We start from the raw sequence: 25,368 nt of genomic DNA, 5'->3' as shown, positions 1-25,368 counted from the left end.
TTTCCTTTTATAGCCTACATTCATAGGCAAAATTTAATTTTATACCATATATCCCATGAGCAAATTTATTTAAATTGTTACTTCTGTTCAATGAAACAAAAACAGCCCAGTCTTTCTTAACACCAATAAATTGAATCAAAAGAGTTTAGCACCTGAAGAATGAATGTTGAGTCTCTCTGGATGGATATAAATCTCTTTGCTGCATTTTGCTGAATTTACAGCTGCCACAAGAATATACAGCATGTCCATGACTTAATGTCCACACGTCACATAAAACAACAGATCTGAAAATGTTCATAGCAAAATTTGCAAGGTTAAAAAAATCAGTGGTCAACTATATCTGTAAAGCAGATATTACCAATGGAAAAGTGAATGTTCAGTCTCTGCAAACACTCTTTATTCTGATGCTGGCCAGCACAGGTGCCACTCATTTAACATATGATATGGAAATTTTATGACAAAGCATGTCAAAATGAAAGAGAAAAATATTACACACATCTTTGTTATGATTGGATGTCAAATTTTATGCAAGGTGGCACTCGGCCGTTGATGCATATCAATCATGAACAATCTGCTAAACACACTTAATTAAAAAAAAAAAAACCTTACAAAAGCCACACGAATAAATACCACAAAATGGCCAAAATGATAAGGGGCACATAGACAGCTTGAATTGTTCATACAGAAACAGTGGAAAGAAGCAATGAATCACATTCTAAAAACCTGAACTCACAACTTTCCCATATAATAATAAAAGTTAACTATATGTAAAATGTTAAAATAGAAAATACAGTGTTAAATTATTAATCAATTGATATTTAAATTAGTGTTTAGAAGGCACTAAATTTAGTAAACTATCACAAGCAGGTTGTAGAACAGAGGCAGGAGAGTTTTCCAGTGCGGTGCAGATAAAGAACAGGCTGAACAAAACTGTCCAGCACATAACAAACCAAACCAAGAAACCAAAGTGTTTGAATATGCTGGTTTAGAACAGTAATGAATCCTGTGATCATATATGAAACATGTACGATAAACATGCAAACAGAAGTTATAAGAATGAGATAAATCGCTCTTCTCTTTATGTAGTTTTCCTTATTTCTTTCTCTCATTCTTTCTCCTGGTCCTGTCTGCTTCAGAGCTCTGAGAACAGCCACAAGACAAAACAACTGGATGGAGAAGAGGAGAAGGAACTGCAGTGAGAGGAACCATGTATATACATAATCTATATTTAAGATCAAAGTAAACATGCTGCACAAACTGGATCCAAGAGTGATTATCCAAACCACAGTGCAGCAGATCACTTTATATCTGAGAGGTTTGTACTTTAGAAAGGTTACAGGATGAACCACTGCCAGGTAACGCTCAACACAGATCAGACACTTAAAAAGAGGGCTGGCAGTGAAGGCTAGTCCTAGTAAAAAATTTGATAATACTGTGATACTTGAAATAAAAAATTTTTTAAAGCATAAAACAAACAATTGAGACAGTTACCAATCTCACAGACAGACAGATTGAGGTTGATGAACTCTGATGCCACGACATTTGCTGCTCCTGTGATGATGAGCCATATAACATAGGAGTGTGTTGGAATACCAACCATGAAATTAATGCTGTACACACAGATTTCCAGAATGTCTATTAGCTCAAGAGTATGAGTTGTGGAGTTTGAAGATGTTTCAGGGGTGGTGAAGTTCATCTCCTCTGTGTTTGTCTTTTCAGTTCAGGAGCTCACGAAACACATATAAATTGAAACTAATTATGGAAAGAGAGAAGTATAAATGAATGAGGTCATTCAGACTGAATAAACAGAGCACAACTCCAGAAATATTCTACAAATAAATCTCAAAAAAGTTCTCAAATAAACAAATAGCATACTATAAAATGACTTAAAATATGGTTCTATGAATTCAGTAAAATTTTAATTGAAAGTCTGTATCTTAAATGCTAAATTAAACAAAATAGCTTTTTGAGAGTAAAAACAATACATTTACACATACACACACACAAAAGGAGTTTATTAACTGAATTGCCTGAATGTCCAGTCTCTCTGAATCTGCTGTTTTGTAGACTGACTTTAAAGCACTCACAGTAATGCTCACAGCTTTATCTGTTACTCATTGCATAAAAAAAAATTTTGACATGCAAATATTTAAAGTATGTACTTAAAAGATTTAATGTTTGACCAAAAATGAAGTTCCCTATAAAATGTTAACTTGTAAAATATAATTTACATTCATGCAGAAAAACTGTGTAACTTCATTTACCATTTTTGTAGTATGATGTGCACAGATAAAATTAGTAAATATTCAGTTTTTTACATCTGGCACCAGTCAACAGGTGCCACTCATTCATCACATGATATTTAAATAATTATATATGTATTATGACAGGATGTCAAGTTTGATGTAATAATCTCTGCTGTAACTCTCATTAAAATGTGACATTGGGCCACTGATGAAGCTTTTATTGGAAAAACAAACCACAAATGACAAAAGATGCAAACACAAATTCATCTGTTAAACACATTCAAAATAACAAGACCAAACCCGTGTACAACAATCAGAAATACAGTTGCATCAGGCACACATCTTCATTTAGAGTGGAAAAATTAGCTACAAGGAAACTCAGGTGATTTTTTTGTCCATTCATTCATAATGTATAACAATAGCAGGTCTTACAGGAGACAAGAGACTTGCTCCTTTGAGATAAAATGCTCTAGGAGTGTATACAAGACCAACATGAAACTAAAGGTGTGCACACAAATGTTCACAATTTCCACAAGCCCAATGAAATGAGTTGTGAAAATGTTGAAGCAAGAGTTATTCACAGTTTAAAAAAAAATGCAGTGAGGGCAAACTACATACTTAACTAAAGCCAATTAAACCAATGGAAAGAAAGTAATGTTAACTTCAAAATATAGTTTTATAAATTCAGTGATATCTGGTTTTATTGTTTTTCTAATTAGCTGATTCCCTCTTTCCAAAAAAAAAAGGTTCAGTTTCTATTCACGCAATGAAGTTTTTCTAAAAACCAAATCAATTTCTTCTTATTAATTGTAAAAACAATAAAGGTAATTACATTCACCTGAAGAGTGAATGTCCAGTCGCTCTGGATGTATGCATCTCTGTGCTATGTTTTCTGGACTAACTTCACAGCTGTAATACTAATATATCTGCAAGACGTCACATAGTTATGCAAATATTTAAAGTACAACTATTAAAGGTTTTAAAGGTTCAAGACTGTCTGGGTTTGAAATTGTTCACCAAGGTACATTTTTATACAAAACATAAAAAATAATTGTCCTTTGATGGCAGCATGATTATTTTAAAAGGAGAAAATGAATCAAAAAGATGAGCAATGACACGTTTTCTAATAAGAAGCTCAAATGATTCGTACATGTTTGTAGCCTACGCCTGTAAAATCCATTCACATTCTGAAAATCATTAGAAATCACAACTTTCACATTTAATAATAAAAGTTAACTATAGTAAAATGTTAAAATAGAAAATACAGTTTTAAATTATTAATCAGTTGATATTTAAATTAGTGTTTATTCATTATTAATTTATTAAAATGCCATCATTGCATGTATATGGTTCAAAGGCAGGAGAGTTTCCCAGCACAATGCAGATAAAGAACAGGTTGAACAAAACCAGCCAGAACATAGCAAATCAAACCAGTGACCCAAATTGCATTAATATACAGGTTCATTAGAATGCTAATTAATCCCACGATAGTAAATGGAACATATATAACAGTCGTGGTCACAGTATTTATTAGAATAATTATAAACGCTTTTCTCTTCATGTGGTTTTCATCTTCTCTCTCTATGCCTCTCTCTCCTGGTCCTGACTGCTTCAGAGCTCTGAGAACAGCCACAAGACAAAACAACTGGATGAAGAGGGCCAGCAAGAAGTGCACTGATAAGAACCTTGTATGTATCTGACTCATATGTAAGCACAAAACACAGGAGCAAAGAGTGATTATCCAGGCTGCAGAGCAGCAGATCACTCTGTATCTGAAAGGTTTATACTTCAGAAAGGTTGCAGGATGAACCACTGCCAGGTAACGCTCAACACAGATCAGACACTGAAACAGAGGACGACCAGTGAAGACTAGTCCTAGTAAAAATATCGGTAATGCTCTGATACTCGGCAAGCAAATTGACACAATATAAAACAAACTATTCAGACAGTTACCAATTTCACAAACAGAGAGATTGAGGATGAAGAACTCTGATGCAACTCCACTTCCTGTTCCTGTGATGATGAGCCATATAATATAGGAGTGTGTAGGAAGTCCAAACAGGAAAGCGATAGTATATGCACAAATGTTCAGACTGTCCAGAATCCCAATGAACTGAGTTGTGGAGTTTGATGCTTCAGGTGAGGTGAAGTTCACTGTAGAGTTATTCATCTCCTCTATGTTTTAATTTGAATGAATGCATTTGATTATACATACCGTTTTTACAATCCAGTTGGCAATTCCACAAAACATGGTTTCATGAATTCAATAATATTTCCTGTCACAGACCACATTCATGTGCAAAATCAAATTTAGTTTCACAGCTGTCACGAGAATATTCATCACAATTTAACATACAAGATATGGAAATGTTATGACCGTGCATGTCAAAATGAAGGAGAAAAAATACTCTACACCTCTTTGGTATGTTTGGATGTCAAATTTTAAGTAAGGTGGCAATTGGCTGTTTATGAACATCAATCATGAACAATCTGATGAACACATTTAGCTAAAAAAAAAAAAAAAAACAGTTGATGACAAAGTAACACTAACATGTTCAGAGCCACTTTACACTCCAAAAGCCACAAGTAGCATAAATACCACAAAATGTTACACAAGACTTTTTAATGTGACACATAAATTATATATTTAAAAAAAGTAAAATTTCAACTTCCCATATTATGACGAAAGTTAACATGTAAAAGAAGTTAAAATAGAAAAGTAAGTATAGTGATAAATTATTAATCAAATGATAATTAAATGACTGTTTAGAAAGTACAGAGGCAGGACAGTTTTCCAGCACGGTGCAGATAAAGAAGAGGCTGAACAAAACCATCTAGCACATAACAAACCAAAGAAAGGAACCAAAATTCTTGAATATTCTTAATTAGAATGCTATAGAATCCTGTAATAATAAACAGAACATGTATGATAAACATGCTAAGAAAAGTTATTAAAATGAGTTGAAATGCTCTTTTCTTCATGTGGTTTTCCTCCTTTCTTTCTCTAATTCTCTCTCCTGGTCCTGTCTGCTTCAGAGCTCTGAGAACAGCCACAAGACAAAACAACTGAATGGAGAGCAAGAGAATGAACTGCAGCGAGAAAAACCATTTATAACCATAACGGATATTTAAGATGAAACTAAACATGCTGCACAAACAGGATCCAAGAGCGATTATCCAGACCACAGTGCAGCAGATCACTCTATATCTAAGAGGTTTGTACTTCAGAAAGGTTACAGGATGAACCACTGCCAGGTAACGCTCAACACAGATCAGACACTGAAACAGAGGACGGGCAGTAAAGACTAGTCCTAGTAAAAACATTGGTAATTCTGTTATACTTGAAATAAACAGTTTTAAAATATGAAACAAACAATTCAGACAGGAAACAATCTCGCAGACAGACAGATTGAGGTTGAACAACTCTGATGCAACTCCACTTGCTGCCCCTGTGATGATGAGCCATATAACATAAGAGTGTGTTGGAATACCAACCATGAAACTAATGCTGTACTCGCAGATTTCCATATAGTCTATTAGCCCAAGAGATTGAGTTGTGGAGTTTGTAGATGTTTCAGATGTGGTGAAGTTCACTGTAGAGTTATTCATCTCCTCTGTGTTTGTCTTCTCAGTTCAGGAGCTCTTGGCATTGAAACTAATATGGAAACAGAGAAGTGTAAACGAACAGTGTAATTCAACAGATCACAAGAAAAAAAATAATGAATTTACTGTAATTCTGTGAATTCAGTATCTATTGTATTTCCTTTAGATGGATTTCCTTTAAATGTTAAATAAAAGAAAATAGCTTATTAAGGGTACAAATACATTTACATACACAAAAGAAAGGTGTTTATTACCATTAAATGTCCAGTTTCTCTGGATGTGTATACATCTCTGTGCTGTTCTGTAAACTTAAAGCATTCACATGAGAGCTCACAGCTTTATCTGCTACTCACTGCATAAAAACAAATTTTGATATGCAAATATTTAAAACAATAAAAAAGTTCAAAAGACTGACAGAACATTTGAATAAAACAAACTGCAGTTTTATATAGAATATGTTCATTTGAAAATGTCTAAAACATGTTTTTAGTTTGATAAAAATAAAGATTTTTTTTTTTCTGACAGGAGCCAGCAGGTGCCACTCATTCAACACATGATATTCGAATAAATATACTGAGCATTTAAAAATAATGACAAAGAAAAAACACAAAATACATGTCTTTGTTATGAGAGGATGTCAGGTTTGATGTGATAATCTCTGTGGCGACCCTCATTAAAAGGTGACAGGGCAATTAATGAAGCTTTTATTTGGAAAAACAAACAAACCACAAACTCATACATTTCAGAATAAATAGAATAAATACAGCTGCATTTGAATGAATGACAAAGAGTGCACAAAAGCTACATCTGAAGTAGCATGCCTCAGAAAGGCACATTTGCACAGGTTTACAGAGCTGTTTTTTAACTGAAAGGTCAAATCCCAAATAGAATCCAAATCTTTTAATTTCACATTAAGATTAAATATAAAACAGTAAATATAAAGCCTTCACAAACAACCTTCATACATCTAACATGGACTTTTGAAAGTGTGACATGTATATGACCCCCAAAATTTTTAATATGACAGGGTTGCAATAAATGTATTTACACAAAAGTTATATTCATCAAAAATGTATCATTAAAAGTTATCAATAATTTGCATCAGTAAATAAAATTGCAAAATATATCATTAAAATATCATTAAAAACATGTAAAATATCACAACTGCAGACAGGAGAGTTTTCCAGCACGGTGCAGATAAAGAACAGGTTGAACAAAACCAGCCAACAAAAAACAAGTCAAAGCAGTCAACCAAACTGTCGGAGTATAGTGTGCTGTCAAAATGACATAGACTTCTGTGATTGTTTCTGGCAGATACAGGATAACAATGTTTATTGTAGTTATTAGAATGATATTAAAAGCTCTTCTCTTCATATGGTTTTCCTCCTCTCTCTTTCTCTCTCCTGGTCCTGTCTGCTTCAGAGCTCTGAGAACAGCCACAAGACAAAACAACTGGATGGAGAGGACCAGTATAACCTGCATCAAACAGACCCATGTATATATAAGTCTGTATTCCGAGAATATAAAAAACAGGCAACACAAACAGGAGCCAAGTATATTGATCCAGACCACAGTGCAGCAGATCACTCTATATCTGAGAGGTTTGTACTTCAGAAAGGTTACAGGATGAACCACCGCCAGGTAACGCTCAACACAGATCAGACACTGAAACAGAGGACGACCAGTGATGGAGAGTCCTAGTAAACAAATCTGGAGAAACTTGAAAACAAAATTGACAGTACAAAGACCACACTATTCAGACAGATACCAAGCTCACAAACAGAGAGATTGAGGTTGAAGAATTCTGATGCAACTCCATTTCCTGTGGCAATGAGCCATATAACATAGAAGTGTGTAGGAAAACCAAACAAGAGACTGATGCTGTACACAGACATTTCCAGAATGTTCATTAGCCAAGTGAACTGAATTTTGGAGTTTGTAGATATTTCAGGTGTAGTGAAGTGCACTGTAGAGTTATTCATCTCCCCTATGTTTGTCTTCTCAGTTCAGCAGCTCAGAAAACACACAAACATATATAATTTTTTCAGTTATGATCTGTGTGGGAAAAGGAAGTGTAAATAAACCAATGTGTATTTCCACAAAGTTTCAAATTTAAACCCAAATAACTAAAGCTAAAACAGCTAAACAAGACTTAAAACTTCCCACAGGAAAAATGCACTTTGACAATACTGAATTGCATAATTGCATAGTGTTTAAAACAAGAAACTGAATCAAAAAGAGGAGTTCATCACCTGAAGAGTGAATGCCCGGTCTCTCTGGATGTATACAAATCTCAGTGCTGTGTTTTATAGACTGATTTCACAGCTGTCAAAAGAATATATGCATGACATCTGATGCACGTCACATAACACCAGATATGCAAATATTTAAATTATAAACTGACAGGAAAAAAACAGACAAGTAAATTATATTTTATTGATATTAGTTTGAAAAATTTGATTTTAGTGATGCAAACAGACAAATTGAAGAAATCCTTTAGTCAACCCAATGTCACCCTCATGTCATTCCAAACCTGTAAGACCTTCGTTCATCTTTGAAACACATATTAAGATATTTTGGATGAAATCTGTGATCTTTCTGACCCTGCATAGACAGAAACACAACTGACATGTCCAAGGTCCAGAAAAGTAGTAAGGACATCGATAAAATAGTCCACATGACATCAATGGTTCAAACGTAATGTTGTGAAACTATGAGAACATTTTTGTGTGTAAAGAAAACAAAAATAACTTTATTCAACAATTTCTTCTCTTCAGTGTCAGTCTTCACCACGTGTTCACAAGAGTACCATGATGCATGCGTGTAGCACTGCTGAGGCAGCTGGTGTTTTGATGTATTATCTCTTTTAGTTCATCGTCTGTATGTTCTGGTTCAAATAAGTAAGGCTAGGTAAAAAAAAAATATCAATTTATTAATGTCCTTACTACCTTTCTGGGCCTTCAACATGTCGGTTGCATTGCTGTCTATGCAGGGTCAGAAAGCTCTCAGATTTCATCAAAATATCTTAATTTGTGTTCCAAAGATGAACAAAGATCTGGTTTGGAACGACATGAAGGTAATTAATGACAGAATTTTCATTTTTGGATGAACTGTCCCTTTAAGAAGAAGCACATTAAATTGTGTTCTGTTGCTATTTTTTGCCCTAAATTTAATGTACTTTTTTATTTTTTAAATTCATATGATTTGATTTAAAAACTGCACTCCAAGTCACATTTTACACTACAATTACCAGCTGACCTTAGCATAAAAACTGAGACTCATAGCAGCTAAAATAACTGTGTTTTTTATACTGAAAAAAAAATCAAATTTTTAAGGAAACTGTCTATATTTCTGACACTGGCCAGCACACCTGCAACTCAATCAAAGCAAAATATGGAAATTTTTATACCAGAGAGAAAAAACACAATTTAATCATGTGTGTTTTGACAGGATGTCAAGTTTAATACAACAATCTCATTGGAAAGCTTCCACTGTGAATTTAAAACATGTTGCTTTACTAGTTACTTGAAAAAAGTAATCTGATTACTTTTACTAATCACTAGCTTTACTTGTAATGCATTACCCCCAACACTGGCAAAGGCCGCATCTGAAGTAGCATAAACCTAACTATGTGGTATTTTTAGACAGAGCTTTAAATGCAGAACTCCAGCATATTTACAGAGGAATCACAGCGTTTATCATACCCTTACATGTTATGCTTTTGACACAGTGTTGTAATCTGTGTTCATTTTAGTGGACAGCTAATGAAAACATATATTCAGTAACATCTTTAGATTACAGATTTTATGCTGAACAAAGGCAGGAGAGTTTTCCAGCACGTTGCAGATAAAGAAGAGGCTGCACAAAACCAGCCAGAATAAAACAAGTCAAACCAGTGAACCAAACTGTTGGAGAACTGTCTGCTGTAAAAAGGACAGATAATCCTGTGATTGCAAATGGGAAATATAGAATAATCATGGTCACAGTAGTTATTAGAATAAGATAAAGAGCTCTTCTTTTTATGGGGTTTTTCTCCTCTCTCTCTTTTACTCTCTCTCCTGGTCCTGACTGCTTCAGAGCTCTAAGGACAGCTACAAGACAAAACAACTGGATGGAGATGATAAGTGTAAACTGCACTGTCAAGAACCATACATGTGCATAACTTTTTTTTAAGACTAAATTGTGCATGCATACCAAACAGGAACCTAGATTAATGATCCAGGCCACAGTGCAGCAGATCACTCTATATCTGAGAGGTTTGTACTTCAGAAAGGTTACAGGATGAACCACTGCCAGGTAACGCTCAACACACATCAGACACTGAAACAGAGGACGAGCAGTGAATGTAAGTCCTAATAAAAAACGATCTAGTGTCCTTAGTATCTCAAGACTTGAAAAACACGTTGCCAGCACAAATACCAAACTATTCAGACAGATACCAATCTCACAAACAGAGAGATTGAGGTTGAAAAAATCTGTTGCAACTCTCCTTCTTGTTCCAGTTATAAACCATATTATATAACAGTGCATAGGAAAACTAAAAAACAAATTGATGCTGTACACACTGATTTCCAGAATGTCCATTAGCCCAAGTGAATGAGTTGTGGAGTTTGTAGATGTTTCAGGTGTGGTGAAGTTCACTATAGCGTTATTCATCATCTTGGTGTTTGTCCTCTGAGTTCAGCAGCTCACAAAACAATTATGCAACCACAAACTATAGAAAAACAAAAGCGTTAATAAACCAGGTATGGTCTGAATACATAATTCAGTCTGCAATTCTCTTCTACAACCAATATTAAATGACTGGAAGTACAGTTCTGTATACTCAGTAGCATTTTTGCATAACTATGGAAAATATCATTTTCTATCATGTTTGAATGGATTTCGTTTAAATTTTAAAATTTTAAAGTCTGCTCTGTCCAAAGCAACAAAGCAATATTATTGCATATTGTTGTGGTTAAAACAAGAAATTTAATTCAAATTGATTACCTGTTGAGTAAATGTCCAGTGTGTTGTAAATCTCTGTGCTGTGTTTTGTAGACTGACTTCACAGGTGGCACAAGAATATATGCGCATGACTTTCAGTACATTTTTGTACGTCACAAAAACCCAAACATGCAAATAAAGTAGAAAAACAAAAATCATATTGGAAAAGACAACCATACAGCAAACCACTGAACAGAAAAAAACAACTGAAAGCATGTTATACTTTGTGAAAGCCACTAACATCACTGCCATCGTATGATTGGCTGAGGTGCCTCACGTGATCCAAGTTAGCCATTACGCTTTTTCCAATGGTAAATGTTACAGATCCTCTCATCTCCCAATAATAAGACAACCTGGCACTGGTGTATTTATGGCAGTGAATTACGTTCACTTAACTCTAGGGGGATCCAAAGCCGCAAAAAAATATACAAAACTACATCCATTTGCTTTCCTATAGCGAGTGGTGGAGTATTCGCCAGGAACCGCACCTTTTTGATTTAATGCATTGAATGAGTCAAACAATTATACTGTACCTAACCAAAAATGAGTTACCAGCACACAATCTGCAAGGTCTGACAAGTATCCAGTAACCCAACCAGCATATGGTAGCCTAAATCATTTCTTACTTCCCTGATAGCACACTTACATCACAGAGACATCTATTTGATGTCTACATTTACATCTGGAAAACATATTTTTTAGAGTGTTTGCTCATCTGCAATACGTCTATAGGACGTTTCCTATCAGATGTCAAATAGACGTCTATTAGATGCCTTTAAGATGTTTATGATTTAGAATCAATGTAAAACTGACATCTTACAGACATCTGCCAGATGTTTGTACTCAGCAGATGCTTTCCAGATCAAGTGATCTTTAACAGACATCTTGCAGACATATATGTGCTTGATCTGGAAAGCATCTGCTGCGTACAAACATCTGACAGATGTCAGTTAAAGATCACTTGTTCTGGAAAGCATCTGCTTTTTAAAAAAATCTGACAGACATCTGTAAGATGTCAGTTTTACATTGATTCTAAATTATAAACATCTTAAAGACATCTAATAGACGTCTATTTGACATCTGATAGGAAACGTCCTATAGACGTATTGCAGATGAGCAAACACTCTAAAAAATATGTCTTCCAGATGTAAATGTAGACATCAAATAGACGTCTCTGTGTTGTATGTGTGCTATCAGGGAGGTAAGAAATGATTTAGGTTGCCATATGCTGGTTGGGTTACTGGATACTTGTTGATGTCAGTTTTTCATACATTCTAAATCATAAACATGTTAAATTTCCTTTTTCACACCGACTATACATCACCTGACTAAGCCTGCTACAGTAGCCACGCCCCAAAACTCTCACTATTGGTGGGTGGAAGGATGCAAATACATTGATTGACATCCTATCATTGCATTCAGATGAACATTTTATGGACCTGTAAATACAGAGCCATCTGCTCTCTAATCACTCTTGTGGTACACCTAAAGGAAGCATTAAGTAGGCTAGATTTAAAAATAAGGAAAAACATGGACATCAGTTTAAATTTTGTACATGTATTTATTTATTTATTTATTTATTTACTTTAAAATCATTTTAATACTAGCCCCAATAAGCCCCTACCCAACTCTGTTGTTTCATGTTATCTCAAAAATTACAAAGGCAAATAATTAAAAAAGCACACTGAAAATGTTATTGAATATCTACATAAGCATATATGCTACAACAAGGTATGTTTAAAAAAACATAATGTGAGATTAAATGTTATTTACATAGGATGCACAATTTATCATACACTTACATGTAATATTTAAGACATTAATTCTAGTGTACAACTGAAGAAAACTCTGAAGGCAGCATAAAGCTGCTTTAACTCGCAAGTGTAATGCCTATTTTGGTAGTAAACATCTTAATTAGAGGAAAGGGGGTGTTTTCCAACCCGGTGCAAATAAAGAACAGGCTGCACAAAACCACCCAGTACATAACAAACCAAACCAATGCACCAGAGCACATCAACACTTTGTTGTGTCAGCATGGTAAAAAATGCTATGATTAAATATGGTACATATGTGAAAACCATGCTTAGTGTAGTTATTAGAATGAGATAAAATGCTCTTCTCTTCATGTGGTTTTCCTCCTCTCTTTTTTTTCCTCTCTTTCCTGGTCCTGACTGCTTCAGAGCTTTGAGAACAGCCACAAGATAAAACAACTGGATGGAGACAAAGATAAGGAACTGCAATGAGAAAAGCCATCCATATCTAATATGATTACCAGAACTTAAAGCAAGCATGCACAACAGACAGAAACCAAGGGTGATTATCCAGAACACAGTGCAGCAGATCACTCTATATCTGAGAGGTTTGTACTTCAGAAAGGTTACAGGATGAACCACTGCCAGGTAACGCTCAACACAGATTAGACACTGAAACAGAGGACGACCAGCGATGATAAGTCCCAGTAAAAAAAGATTAAATGTAAAGAGACTTGAAAACCAGTTTGACAACATGAAGAGCAAACCATTTACAGAATTTCCAATCTCACAAATAGACAGATTGAGGATGAAGTACTCTATTGCAACTCCACTTCCTGTTCCTGTGACAATGAGCCATATAATGTAGGAGTGTGAAGGTACACCAAACAGGAAAGCAATGCTGTACGCACAAAGGCTTGTAATATTCACAAGGTTAATGAAATGAGTTGTGGAGTTTGTAGATGCTTCAGAAGTGGTGAAGTTCACTGTAGAGTTATTCATCTCTTCTGTGTTTGTCTTCTCAATTCAGCAGCTCACAAAACATAAAAATGTAACTGTGATCTACGGGATGAGACAAAATGTAAATTAAGTCAAAAATACAAAATACAAGTGGTTCTAGGCAGTAGTGTTTATTATTTATTAGAGCCTACGTTTATATGAGAATCATAATTTTCTATTTTGTTTATCCTGAATGGATTTCAATAAATTTTTACTTATTAACAAGCTCAATAAATACATTAAACTCGCTCTCAAACCCCTGAACATCACATAAACAAAATGATACCGTGGTGTAATAATGTGGATAGAAATTCAATTGAAAAGAGTTTTATCACCTGAGGAGTGAATGTCTAGTCTCTCTGTATGGATAAAAATCTCTGTGCTGTGTTTTGTGGACTGGCTTCACAGCTGTCACAAGAATATATGTGAACGACTACATCTGCTACACGTCATATACTGTAAAATTAGATATGTAAATAGTAAACATTCAAAAAAACAACCATTTGTTAACTGACCCTTATTGCCTCACACCAACTGGATTGTTTTACATAACAGTTCATTTTTTCAGAAGAAGAAAAAAAAAACTATACATCACAGGAAAAATTAATGTTCAGTCTGTCCAAACCAGCACAGGTGCCACTCATTTAACATATGCTATGCAAATTTTAAAACAACTTTTAAAAATGAAAATTGAAAAAGAAAAACTTTAAAACACCTGTGTTATGATAGGATGTCCAGTGTATTACGAAAAAAAAAATCTGTGGCTGTTAATATGGAAAAAGTGCAGCTGTGTCATTGATTATGTTTTTTATTGGATAAACAATCTACAAACTATAGCAACCACTTACATAACCATATCTGATAAACACACACAGAATAATTCTGCAGGTGAGCATCGTAAATAAAATAAATAAAAAGTACAGCACTAAACCAGTTTGTGAATAAACAGTGAACGCTAACATGTTCTGAGCCACTTTCCACTGCGAAAGACACAGAAGCCAAATCTAAAGTAGCATATATACCCCCAAAAACAATATGCTTATACAAGAGTTTCAATGCAAAAAGATCTTAAGAAAACAGATGTAATCAGTAAGCTTGGGTCACAAACTGAACCAAAGACAACTGAGGTGTCACAGACCCTAATTTAGAGAAATGACAAAAAGCGTTATCAATAAAGTAAATTATCAATCAAGTTCAGTAACTTCATCTACTAAAATATCCCAATTGAAAATATTACAGCAAACAGAGACAGGAGAGTTTTCCAGCACGGTGCAGATAAAGAGCAGGATGCACAAAACCAGCCAGCACATAACAAGTTAAACCAACAAACCAAAGCGGATAAATAAGCTGTTTTATCATTAAGGTAAAGAATCCTATGATCACATATGGGCCATATGTAATAGCCATGCTCACAGTAATTATTAGAATGAGATGAAACGCTCTTCTTTTCATGTGGTTTTCATCCTCTCTCTCTCTTACTCTTTCTCCTGGTCCTGACTGCTTCAGAGCTCTGAGAACAGCCACAAGACAAAACAACTGGATGGAGAAGAAGAGAAGGAACTGCAGTGTGAAGAACCATGCATATAAATGCTTGACCGGATCACCTAAAGTATACGTGCAGACCACACACGAGCCAAGACAAATTATCCAGACCACAGTGCAACAGATCGCTCTATATCTGAGGGGTTTGAACTTCAGAAAAGTTATAGGATGAACCACTGCCAGGTAACGCTCAACACACATCAGACACTGAAACAGAGGACGACCAGTGATCGTAAGTCCTACAAAAAAAAATTTCAATGTTGGGTGACTTGATAACCAATATAACATTGCATGTACAAAACTATTCAGACAGATACCAATCTCACAAACAGACAGATTGAGGATGAAGAACTCTGATGTGACTCTACTTCCTGTTCCTCTGATGATGAGCCATGTTACATAGGAGTGTGTAGGAAGACCAAACAGGAAAGTGATGATGTAGACACAAATGTTCAGACTGTCCAGTATCCCAATGGATTGAGTTGTGGAGTTTGTAGATGTTTCAGATATGGTGAAGTTTACTGTAGAGTTATTCATCTCCTCTCTGTTTGTCTTCTCGGTTTAGCAGCTAAAGTTGACCTGTATAGACTCTTAAAGGTCCTGCTGTGGGATATACAGTATAAATATTCCATTACAATTTACCAAACCATTTGTCTCAAGTGCAAGCATTTTAAAAAATAAGAGAGAAATACAATACTTTAAACATTTGTGTTTGTGGCACGTTTGTGGCAACCTTTAACAGAAAAGGTAAATCTCACTATTGATCACTGATGGAGTGTTTTATTGGATAAACAAACAATTAAAAAACACACAGAATGAAGTGGATCCATACATCCAACAGCAGAGCTAATTGTATTTGAACTGAGAGTCAATAATATACAAATAATTGGAAGATAGATAGACAAAAAAAGAGCAACTATATCAACAAAACACGCATTTCAGTCCAACAAATTCAGGCAGCATTTAAGTTTTTTTTAAATTATCATGAGTCCAATTGAAGAAAAAGGTAAGTATCTTGCGATGGTTCAGTAGTTCAAAAAAGTTTCAACTTAAAAAATTAAGTGTTCATGCTGCCTTAAAATTTTGTTTACTCAACTCAAATATCCATGTTTACATGTTGTAAAACTTAACATTTCATGTTGACTAAACATAAAAAACACTTACTTTTTCTAAGTTGTTTCTTTTTTACAGTGTAGTCTTACAGTGTATTAAGTGTTGGACTTACACAAATCAGAATACACAATTAATAATAATAACAAACACACAGTTACAAAATAAGTTAAACTTACATTGAGCGATAGAACAAAATATGCTCCTCATAATAGGGCTTCCTGCATAACTGAATTGAGCACACACCTCAAAACCATGCCAAACCTCTACCAAACAATATTAGTTGGGTTGCCAGGTTTTCACAACAAAACACGTCCAATTGCTACTCAAAACTAGGGTTTCCCTGGTAAAATTATCATTCCAGAGGCTAAATATGACATTACACTGTGAAAAAAACAAAAACAAAAAAAAAACAAAGTTTAGTCAACTTGAAAGTTGTACTAAGTGATATTTGATTTGACCAAACAAAAAATTTGGTTTGTTAAACTTAAAAGCTGGGCTTGTTACCCAGCTGCCTTAAAATTTAAAGATGAATGAACTCAAATAAATAAAAGTTGTCACTTAGTACAACTTAACATTAACTTATGTTAGTCAACATAAGTTGACTAAACTTTTTTGAAAATTTTAAGGCAGCCAGGTGACAAATTATTTGAAGTTTAAGAATCAACAAATTGTTTTTTTTTTTTTTGTTTGTTTTTTTTTTTTTTTTGGGGGGGGTATTTTTACAGTGTATTGGGGTTGCTTCATTCCACAGATATGAAGATGACCATGACACCAACAGAAGACTGGTTACATTACAGTTTCCATTAAAATCAGTACAATTTCAATTGTTTTTTGTTTTGTTTTTTTCAGCAGAGACATTAGAGTGATTTTAAATTTCAACATAATTTAACACATACGATTGTTTAAAAAAATGTCCTATCCATTAATAATAGTTATCAAAAGGCAACATTTAGTAAAATCTCACAAAGTTTCATGGGGAACAGAAGCAGGACAGCTTTCCATTCCGGTGCAGATAAAGAACAGGTTGCACAAAACCAGCCAACACATAGCAAATCAAAGCAGGATCCCAAATTCCCTCAATATTCGGTTTTGTCAGATTAATAAATATTGCTGAAATAATAATTGGCACATACAGGACAACCATGCTCACAGTAGTTACTAGAATAATATAAAATGCTCTTCTCTTCATGTGGTTTTTCTCATCTCTCACTCTCCCTCTCTCTCCTGGTCCTGATTCCTTTAGAGCTCTAAGAACAGCCATAAGACAGAACAATTTGATGGAGAGATAGAGTATGAACTGCAAAACGAAGAACCATGCATGTACAATAATGTTGAATGACACTAAAATATACACACAGCACAAACAGGAACCAAGAGTGATTATCCAGACAATGGTGGAGCAGATCACTCTATATCTGAGAGGTTTGTATTTCAGAAAGGTTACAGGATGAACCACTGCCAGGTAACGCTCAACACAGATCAGACACTGAAACAGAGGACGACCAGTGATGGAGAATCCTATGAAAAACATTAGTAAGATCCAGACACTTGGAAACCAAGTTGAAAGCAGAAAGAACAAAGAGTTCAGAGAGTTTCCAATCTCAGAAACAGAGAGATTGAGGTTGAAGAACTCTAATGCAAGGCCACTTCCAGTTCCTGTGATGATGAGCCAGATAACATAGAAGTGTGTAGGAAGACCAGCCAGGAAATTGATGCTGTACATACAAATTTCCATACATGTCACTAGGCCGATGGAATGAGTTGTGGAGTTTGCAGATGCTTCAGGTGTGGTGATGTTCACTGTGGCGTTATTCATCTCTGGATTTGTCTTCTCAGTTCAGCAGCTCATAAAATGTTCTTGTTATCTACAAGAAGAGAGATGTTTAAATTAACCAGATCTGTTAAAAATTCATCCTCCAAATCTCATTTCTATAACATTTTTCTAGAATGGATTTAAACTATTCTGTTCATTGAAACAAAAGTCAGTGTCATTTTACTCAGAAACTAAACCATTAACTTCATCCCAAACCTTTGGAGTCATTATCAGATAAACACAGTGACACTGTTGCTTGGAATATAAACAAGAAGAATAAAAAAAGTTTATCACCTGAATAGTGAATGTCCAGACTCTTTGAATGTATAGAAATCTCTGTGCTGTGTTTCGTAGACTGGCTTCACAGCTGTCACATAAATATATGTGCATGACTTCATCTAATACATTTCACATAAAACATCTGATATGCAAATATTAAAAGTAAAAATAACCTACAGAAAGTATCTTATTCACAAAGCCATCATCAAGTGACCCTGAACTTCACAACATCATTTTTCAAATAATATGAAGTATAATGATCAGTGTTGACACATGCACTGGCCAGCACAGGTGCACTCACCGATCACCTGTCATTCCCATTTTAGACAAATATTTTAAAATAATGAGATGGAAAATGAAGCTTGGTCATTAAGTGATTTATTGAAAAAACAAACTAATAGCAGTCGCTCATATTAATAGGACTATGAAGGTTTCATGCACTCATACTTGACTGAAATCAGTTCATATATCACTGGCTTTATGCTAGGCATTTTCTAGAAATCACAAGTCTGAGAAGTAAAGGTATAAGGTTGATAAGTGCTTTTGAGGATAAACTAATCTCTGGATTTGAAGAGCAAAATACTAGCAGTACAAGGTTTTATACGGAACAGAGACAGGAGAGTTTTCCAGACTGGTTCAGATAAAGAACAGGCTGCACAAAACCAGCCAGTACATAACAAATCACAGCAGAAAACCAAACATCCTGAATCATTACTTTTGTCACAATGCTATAGTGTGTTTTGAGACATTTTCAATTAGAGTGTTTTAACAAGACACCAACAGAAGATTGGTTACATTACAGTTTCCATTAAAATCAGTATAATTCTGATTGTTTTTTTGTTTTGTTTTTTTTTCAAAATGCAACACAAGCAATTATCTAAAAAAAAATGTCCCATCCAATAGTAAAAGTTATCAAAAAGCAACATTTAGCAAAATCTCATTAAAAAAAAAAAGTTTCATGGGGAACAGAAGCAGGAAAGCTTTCCATTCCGGCGCAGATAAAGAACAGGTTGCACAAAACCAGCCAACACATAGCAAATCAAAGCAGGAGCCCAAACTCCCTCAATATTCTGTTTTGTCAGATTAATAAATATTGCTGAAATAAAAATTGGCACATACAGGACAACCATGCTCACAGTAGTTACTAGAATAATATAAAATGCTCTTCTCTTCATGTGGTTTTTCTCATCTCTGAATCTCCCTCTCTCTCCTGGTCCTGACTCCTTTAGAGCTCTAAGAACAGCCATAAGACAGAACAATTTGATGGAGAGATAGAGTATGAACTGCAACACGAAGAACCATGCATGTACAATAATGTTGAATGACACTAAAATATATACACAGCACAAACAGGAACCAAGAGTGATTATCCAGATGACAGTGGAGCAGATCACTCTATATCTGAGAGGTTTGTATTTCAGAAAGGTTACAGGATGAACCACTGCCAGGTAACGCTCAACACAGATCAGACACTGAAACAGAGGACGACCAGTGATGGGGAATCCTATGAAAAACATTTGTAATATCCAGACACTTGGAAACCAAGTTGAAAGCAGAAAGAACAAAGAGTTCAGAGAGTTACCAATCTCAGAAACAGAGAGATTGAGGTTGAAGAACTCTAATGCAAGGCCACTTCCAGTTCCTGTGATGATGAGCCAGATAACATAGAAGTGTGTAGGAAGACCAGCCAGGAAACTGATGCTGTACATACAAATTTCCAGACATTTCACTAGCCCGATGGAAAGAGTTGTGGAGTTTGTAGATGCTTCAGGTGTGGTGAAGTTTACTGTGCAGTTATTCATCTCTGGATTTGTCTTCTCAGTTCAGCAGCTCATAAAATGTTCTTATTATCTACAAGAAGAGAGATGTTTAAATTAACCAGATCTGCAAAATCTCAGTTTCTCTAGAATGGATTTAAACTGTTACTCAGAAGCTAAACCATTAACTTCATCCCAAACTTTTGGAGTCATTACCAGACAAACACAGTTACCACAGTGAAAAAAAGAAAAGAGTTTATCACCTGAATAGTGAACATCCAAACTCTTTGGATGTATAGAAATCTCTGTGCTGTGTTTTGTAGACTGACTTCACAGCTGTCACATAAATGTATGTGCATGACTTCATCTCACATAAAACATCTGAAATGCAAATATTAAAAGTAAAAATAGCCTACAGAAAGTATGTTATTCACAAAGCCATCATCAAGTGACCCTGAACTTCACAACATCATTTTTCAAATAATATAAAGTATAATGATCAGTGTTGACACATGCACTGGCCAGCACAGGTGCACTCACCGAGCACCTGTCATTCCCACTTTAGACAAATATTTTAAAATAATGAGATGGAAAATGAAGCTTGGTCATTAAGTGATTTATTGAAAAAACAAACTAATAGCAGTCGCTCATATTAATAGGACTATGAAGGTTTCATGCACTCATACTTGACTGAAATCAGTTCATATATCATTGGCTTTATGCTAGGCATTTTCTAGAAATCACAAGTCTGAGAAGTAAAGGTATAAGGTTGATAAGTGCTTTTGAGGATAAACTAATCTCTGGATTTGAAGAGCAAAATACTAGCAGTACAAGGTTTTATACGGAACAGAGACAGGAGAGTTTTCCAGACTGGTTCAGATAAAGAACGGGCTGCACAAAACCAGCCAGTACATAACAAATCACAGCAGAAAACCAAACATCCTGAATCATTACTTTTGTCACAATGCTATGCACTGCTGTAAGAGTAAGTGGGACATATAAGACAACTAGGGTTGCAGTAGTTATTAAAATTAGATAAATCACTCTTCTCATCTTGTTGTTTTCCTCCTTTCTTTTTCTTCTTCTTTCTCCTGGTCCTGTCTGCTTTAGAGCTCTAAGAACAGTCACAAGACAAAACAACTGGATAGAAAAGAAGAGAAGGAACTGTATCAAAAAGAACCACATATATACAGTGCTGTGTGAGATTATAGTAAACATGCAAATCACACAGGATCCAAGAATAAGTATCCAGGCCGCAGTGCAACCGATCACTTTATATCGGAGAGGTTTGTACTTCAGAAAGGTTACAGGATGAACCACTGCCAGGTAACGCTCAACACATATCAGACATTGAAACAGAGGACGACCGGTGATGATAAGTCCTACTAAAAACTGATTTAATGTTAAGAGGCGTGGAAACCAAAATGACAGTAGAGTGACCACAGCATTCAGACAGTAACCAATCTCAGAAACCGAGAGATTGAGGATAATAAACTCAAATGCACTTCCTGATCCTACGATGATGAGCCATATAACATAGGAGTGTGTCGGAAGACCAACCAGGAAATTGAAGCCGTGCAGACACATTTCCAACATATACAGTGGACTGACGGAATTAGTTGTGGAGTTTGTACATGCTTCAAGTGTGGTGAAGTTCACCATACAGTTATTCATCTCTGCGTTTGTCCTCTCCGCAGCACGCAAGAAGACATAATGTAGAACTCTTATCTATGGCAAAAGAGTACATACATACATTTTCAATATATTAAGTATGATTCAGTCTTCTCATTTTTGTTCTAATTTTACAGTTGCTTCTTAAAGCTTTGAAAGTATTTTTTTCTTCATTTGTCAGGTAGCTGTGGTTTATTTGCATCAAACATGATTGACGTGATTCAGCTAGTGAATCTTTGTTACCTCATTCTATTTAAAAATTTGAATGAGCCAATTTCAGCTCAGCTTTAAATGTGAACAGTTTTTACAGAATCTTCGTAGCGACAAAGAATGACCGCTAGTTATTTAAAGGATTAGTTCACTTCCAGAATAAAAATTTCCTGATAATTTACTCACCCCCATGTCATCTTGGACATTCAAGTCTTTTTCTTCAGTCAAAAAGAAATGAAGACTTTTGAAGAAACCATTTCAGGTTTTTTCTCCATTTACACTGTAAAAAACAATTTGTTGAGTCAACTTAAAAAAATTTGTTACACAGCTGCTTTAAAAATTTAAATTTTGTCCACTCAAAAAAAGTTTAGTCAACTTGTAAGTTGGACTAGGTGACAACTAAGATACTTGATTCAACTTAACATTTTAAGGCAGTTGGGTAACTTACCCAGCTTTTAAGTTTAACAAACCAAATTTTTTGTCAACTCAAATATCTAAGTTGTTACTTAGTACAACTTAAAATTTCAAGTTGACTAAACTTATTTGAGTTGACTGAAAAATTTAAGGCAGCAGGGTCACAAATTATTTTAAGTTGACTCAACAAATTGTGCTTTTTTGTTTTTTACAGTGAAGTAGACTTCAATGGTGGGCGAAGGGTTGAAGGTCCAAATTGTTATTTCAGTGCAGCTTCTTCTTGTAGTCTTATTTAGAGATTTTCTTTAAAAAATATAAAAACGTATATACTTTTTAACCACAAATGCTTGTCTTACACTAGCTCTGTGCCCATCTTCACACATTACATAATCATTTTGGAAAAGTCACATGTGGTTAGTTCTTCATCTGTGTACTTCAGTTCATAAAAGTAGCGTAGGATGAAAAACTCTCATTTTCTCCTCCAACTTCAAAATTGCCCAACATTGTTGTTTTACCTTTTTTTGCAAAGGACGTTTGACTTTCTTTGCACATTCACTTTGTAAACTGCCTACATCACGTGCAATCTTTCCAACGTGATTATGTAATCCGGTCAAGCTAGGGCAAAGACAAGCATTTGTGGTTAAAAAGTGTATTTTTTTTTAGATCATTTCACTGTAAGACCCTTATTTCTCCTCTGGGATCATGTAAAGTCCTTTGAAGCTGCCCTGAAACTGCAGTTTGGACCTTCATCCCAATTTCTTTTCGACTGAAGAAGGAATGACACAAACATCTGGATGCCATTGTGGTGAGTGACTGATACTTTAATATAATGTTATCACACTTTCATGAATACGTTTGCAGCTGGTTTGTTAATTTTTTTTTTTTTTTACTTGTTTAGGTTGTGTTCCATGTCTTTTATCAAGTGTTATAAGTGTAAAGCACATAAAATGTTTCATTTCGGTCATTATGTTGTCATTTTTATAATATTAGCTCTTAAGCGTAAGAATGCCTTCCATATGTCTCAATAACAGAAAAGGTTAGATTATATCTCAACAACTCAACTTTTTCATCTTTCTTAAAATAACCTCAATCACATGCAAAATATAATTTTCAATCACATTTCTTTAGATTTAAATCATCTCTCTGAACTTTTTATGGACATTTATAGACAAGCACTGGCATTTTTGCTTATTACTGAGGATAAGAAAAAAGGTTTGTTTGTTACCTGAAGTGCAAATGTCACAGTTCACAGTTGTCAGATGAATAAAGTAAGGATTGACTTTATGCCACAAAAGCATACACATATACAGCTAAATAAATAAATAAACATTTAAGATAGATAGTCTGAGTAAACCTTTGAACAGAATGTTAATCTGAAAGCTTGTGATTATTTATATTTGTCTGAAAAATGTCAAATTTGAATTGAATCATCTTTGTGAGGGACCATGATTGACCAATCAGAATCAAGTTTTCCAGAGCGCTGCATAATAATGTCATATCATGTTGCTTCTGTACAGTAAAAAGCAAATTTAAATTGATCACCGAGTATTATTTTTGCAGACTGAACATTCAATCCTTGTACATCTACATTTGCCAGCACAGGTGCATCTCATTCATCATGTGATATGCAAATTTTTAGACATAGAATTTAAAGGAACAAGAGAAAATGGGAAAGAGAGAGAAATAAATTTGAAGACAAATATGGAAAAAGTCACAATGACTCAGTTTAAGTTTTATTGAATAAACAACCTGATATTAAATAAACACTAATAACATCAAATAAACACACTTATAATAAACTTAATTTCTGTAAATTTACATTGATCATTGAGTGTCTTTAAGTGTAATTTGAACGAAAAACTCAGAATTACTTGCTAAATTTGTGGATATGTGACATCTTTGAAAAGTAGCTTAACAGTAAAGAGCAGAGTAAACACCAATAAATAAATAAAGGAAATACAAAGTAAAACAATGTTTGGTTAATTCTTTGTCAGTTTGAAAAAACTTTTTAATTTGAAAAAAACCTTTATGACATTTCCAGTCATTAAATATAATGTGCTACAGACCAGCCAACCACCATCAAAAAAGCCATCATTAGAAAAAAAAGACGAAAATTGTAAAAATATATATTTTTTTACAAAGGTATAATTTACTTTTTAACAAGAGAGGCAAGAGAGTTTCCCAGCCTGATGCAGATAAAGAACAGGCTGAACAAAACCAGCCAGCACATAACAAACCAAACCAGGGGCCCAGTATGCTAAATGATAGTTGTTTCTCAAAATTATAAATACTCCTGAGATAATAATTGGCACGTATGTGATAACCATATTCACAGTAGTTATTAAAATGAGATAAATCGCTCTTCTCTTTATGTGGTTTTCCTCCTCTCTCTTTTTTCCCTTCTCTCCTGGTCCTGACTGTTTCAGAGCTCTGAGAACAGCCACAAGACAAAACAACTGGATGGAGAGGAAGAGAAGAAACTGCAGTGAAAAGAACAATGCATGTGCATTAATATTAGATGACATTAATGTGAACATGCAGACCAAACTGGAGCCAAAGATAATTATCCAGGCCGCAGCGCAGCAGATCGCTCTATATCTGAGAGGTTTGTACTTTAGAAAGGTTACAGGATGAACCACTGCCAAGTAACGCTCAACACAGATCAGACACTGAAACAGAGCACGACCAGTGATGGTGAGTCCTTGTAAAAACAGCCCTAATGGAATAAGAAATAAAAACCAGATTGCCAGGGTAAATAACAAAAAATCCAGACAGACACCGATCTCACAAACAGAGAGATTGAAGTTGAAGAACTCTGATGCAACTCCTTTTCCTGTTCCTTTGATGATGAGCCATATGACATAGGAGTGTGTAGGAAGACCAAACAAGACATTGATGCTGAAGATGCAAATTTCTAGACTGCTTGTCATCAAGATGTAAGGAGTTGTGGTGTTGTTGGAAGCTCCTGGGATGGTGGTGTTCAT

General features: G+C 34.8%; 8 protein-coding genes and 1 pseudogene across 8 annotated transcripts; all 9 read right to left on the bottom strand.

Annotated features, from left to right (window-relative positions):
* Positions 1 to 857: 857 nt before the first annotated feature.
* Positions 858 to 1,696, bottom strand: LOC127152174 (chemokine XC receptor 1-like; annotated as a pseudogene).
* Positions 1,697 to 5,012: 3,316 nt separating this feature from the next.
* Positions 5,013 to 5,855, bottom strand: LOC127152173 (hydroxycarboxylic acid receptor 2-like). The gene has a single exon (XM_051092674.1). It carries the CDS (start codon positions 5,853 to 5,855, stop codon positions 5,013 to 5,015), a length of 843 nt encoding a protein of 280 aa, XP_050948631.1.
* Positions 5,856 to 9,653: 3,798 nt separating this feature from the next.
* On the bottom strand, positions 9,654 to 10,505 carry LOC127152172 (uracil nucleotide/cysteinyl leukotriene receptor-like). Its single transcript, XM_051092673.1, has one exon. The coding sequence runs from the start codon at positions 10,503 to 10,505 to the stop codon at positions 9,654 to 9,656; it is 852 nt and encodes a 283-aa protein (XP_050948630.1).
* Positions 10,506 to 12,745: 2,240 nt separating this feature from the next.
* On the bottom strand, positions 12,746 to 13,588 carry LOC127152170 (chemokine XC receptor 1-like). Its single transcript, XM_051092672.1, has one exon. It carries the CDS (start codon positions 13,586 to 13,588, stop codon positions 12,746 to 12,748), a length of 843 nt encoding a protein of 280 aa, XP_050948629.1.
* A 1,127-nt stretch (positions 13,589 to 14,715) lies between these two features.
* On the bottom strand, positions 14,716 to 15,664 carry LOC127152169 (chemokine XC receptor 1-like). Its single transcript, XM_051092671.1, has 2 exons — positions 14,969 to 15,664; positions 14,716 to 14,724 (listed from the first exon to the last, which is right to left on the bottom strand). The coding sequence occupies exons 1-2, from the start codon at positions 15,662 to 15,664 to the stop codon at positions 14,716 to 14,718; spliced, it is 705 nt and encodes a 234-aa protein (XP_050948628.1).
* Positions 15,665 to 17,210: 1,546 nt separating this feature from the next.
* LOC127152168 (hydroxycarboxylic acid receptor 2-like) lies at positions 17,211 to 18,056 on the bottom strand. Its single transcript, XM_051092670.1, has one exon. The coding sequence runs from the start codon at positions 18,054 to 18,056 to the stop codon at positions 17,211 to 17,213; it is 846 nt and encodes a 281-aa protein (XP_050948627.1).
* A 1,232-nt stretch (positions 18,057 to 19,288) lies between these two features.
* LOC127152167 (hydroxycarboxylic acid receptor 2-like) lies at positions 19,289 to 20,134 on the bottom strand. Its single transcript, XM_051092669.1, has one exon. The coding sequence runs from the start codon at positions 20,132 to 20,134 to the stop codon at positions 19,289 to 19,291; it is 846 nt and encodes a 281-aa protein (XP_050948626.1).
* A 792-nt stretch (positions 20,135 to 20,926) lies between these two features.
* On the bottom strand, positions 20,927 to 21,763 carry LOC127152166 (C-C chemokine receptor type 8-like). Its single transcript, XM_051092668.1, has one exon. The coding sequence runs from the start codon at positions 21,761 to 21,763 to the stop codon at positions 20,927 to 20,929; it is 837 nt and encodes a 278-aa protein (XP_050948625.1).
* Positions 21,764 to 24,540: 2,777 nt separating this feature from the next.
* Positions 24,541 to 25,368, bottom strand: LOC127152165 (uracil nucleotide/cysteinyl leukotriene receptor-like). Its single transcript, XM_051092667.1, has one exon. It carries the CDS (start codon positions 25,366 to 25,368, stop codon positions 24,541 to 24,543), a length of 828 nt encoding a protein of 275 aa, XP_050948624.1.

This window comes from Labeo rohita, chromosome 21 (genome assembly GCF_022985175.1).
Source record: "Labeo rohita strain BAU-BD-2019 chromosome 21, IGBB_LRoh.1.0, whole genome shotgun sequence".
NCBI classification, from domain to species: Eukaryota; Metazoa; Chordata; class Actinopteri; order Cypriniformes; family Cyprinidae; genus Labeo; species Labeo rohita.
Note: the sequence above shows the minus strand (reverse complement) of the source record. Positions and strands in the feature narration are given on the sequence as shown.

Excerpts from the sequence above, each read along its gene's own strand:
- LOC127152168 (XM_051092670.1), bottom strand. The coding sequence starts at position 18,056 with ATGAATAACGCCACAGTGAACATCACCACACCTGAAGCATCTGCAAAC.
- LOC127152169 (XM_051092671.1), bottom strand. The coding sequence starts at position 15,664 with ATGAATAACTCTACAGTAAACTTCACCATATCTGAAACATCTACAAAC.
- LOC127152165 (XM_051092667.1), bottom strand. The coding sequence starts at position 25,368 with ATGAACACCACCATCCCAGGAGCTTCCAACAACACCACAACTCCTTAC.
- LOC127152166 (XM_051092668.1), bottom strand. The coding sequence starts at position 21,763 with ATGAATAACTGTATGGTGAACTTCACCACACTTGAAGCATGTACAAAC.
- LOC127152170 (XM_051092672.1), bottom strand. The coding sequence starts at position 13,588 with ATGAATAACTCTACAGTGAACTTCACCACTTCTGAAGCATCTACAAAC.
- LOC127152167 (XM_051092669.1), bottom strand. The coding sequence starts at position 20,134 with ATGAATAACTGCACAGTAAACTTCACCACACCTGAAGCATCTACAAAC.
- LOC127152173 (XM_051092674.1), bottom strand. The coding sequence starts at position 5,855 with ATGAATAACTCTACAGTGAACTTCACCACATCTGAAACATCTACAAAC.
- LOC127152172 (XM_051092673.1), bottom strand. The coding sequence starts at position 10,505 with ATGAATAACGCTATAGTGAACTTCACCACACCTGAAACATCTACAAAC.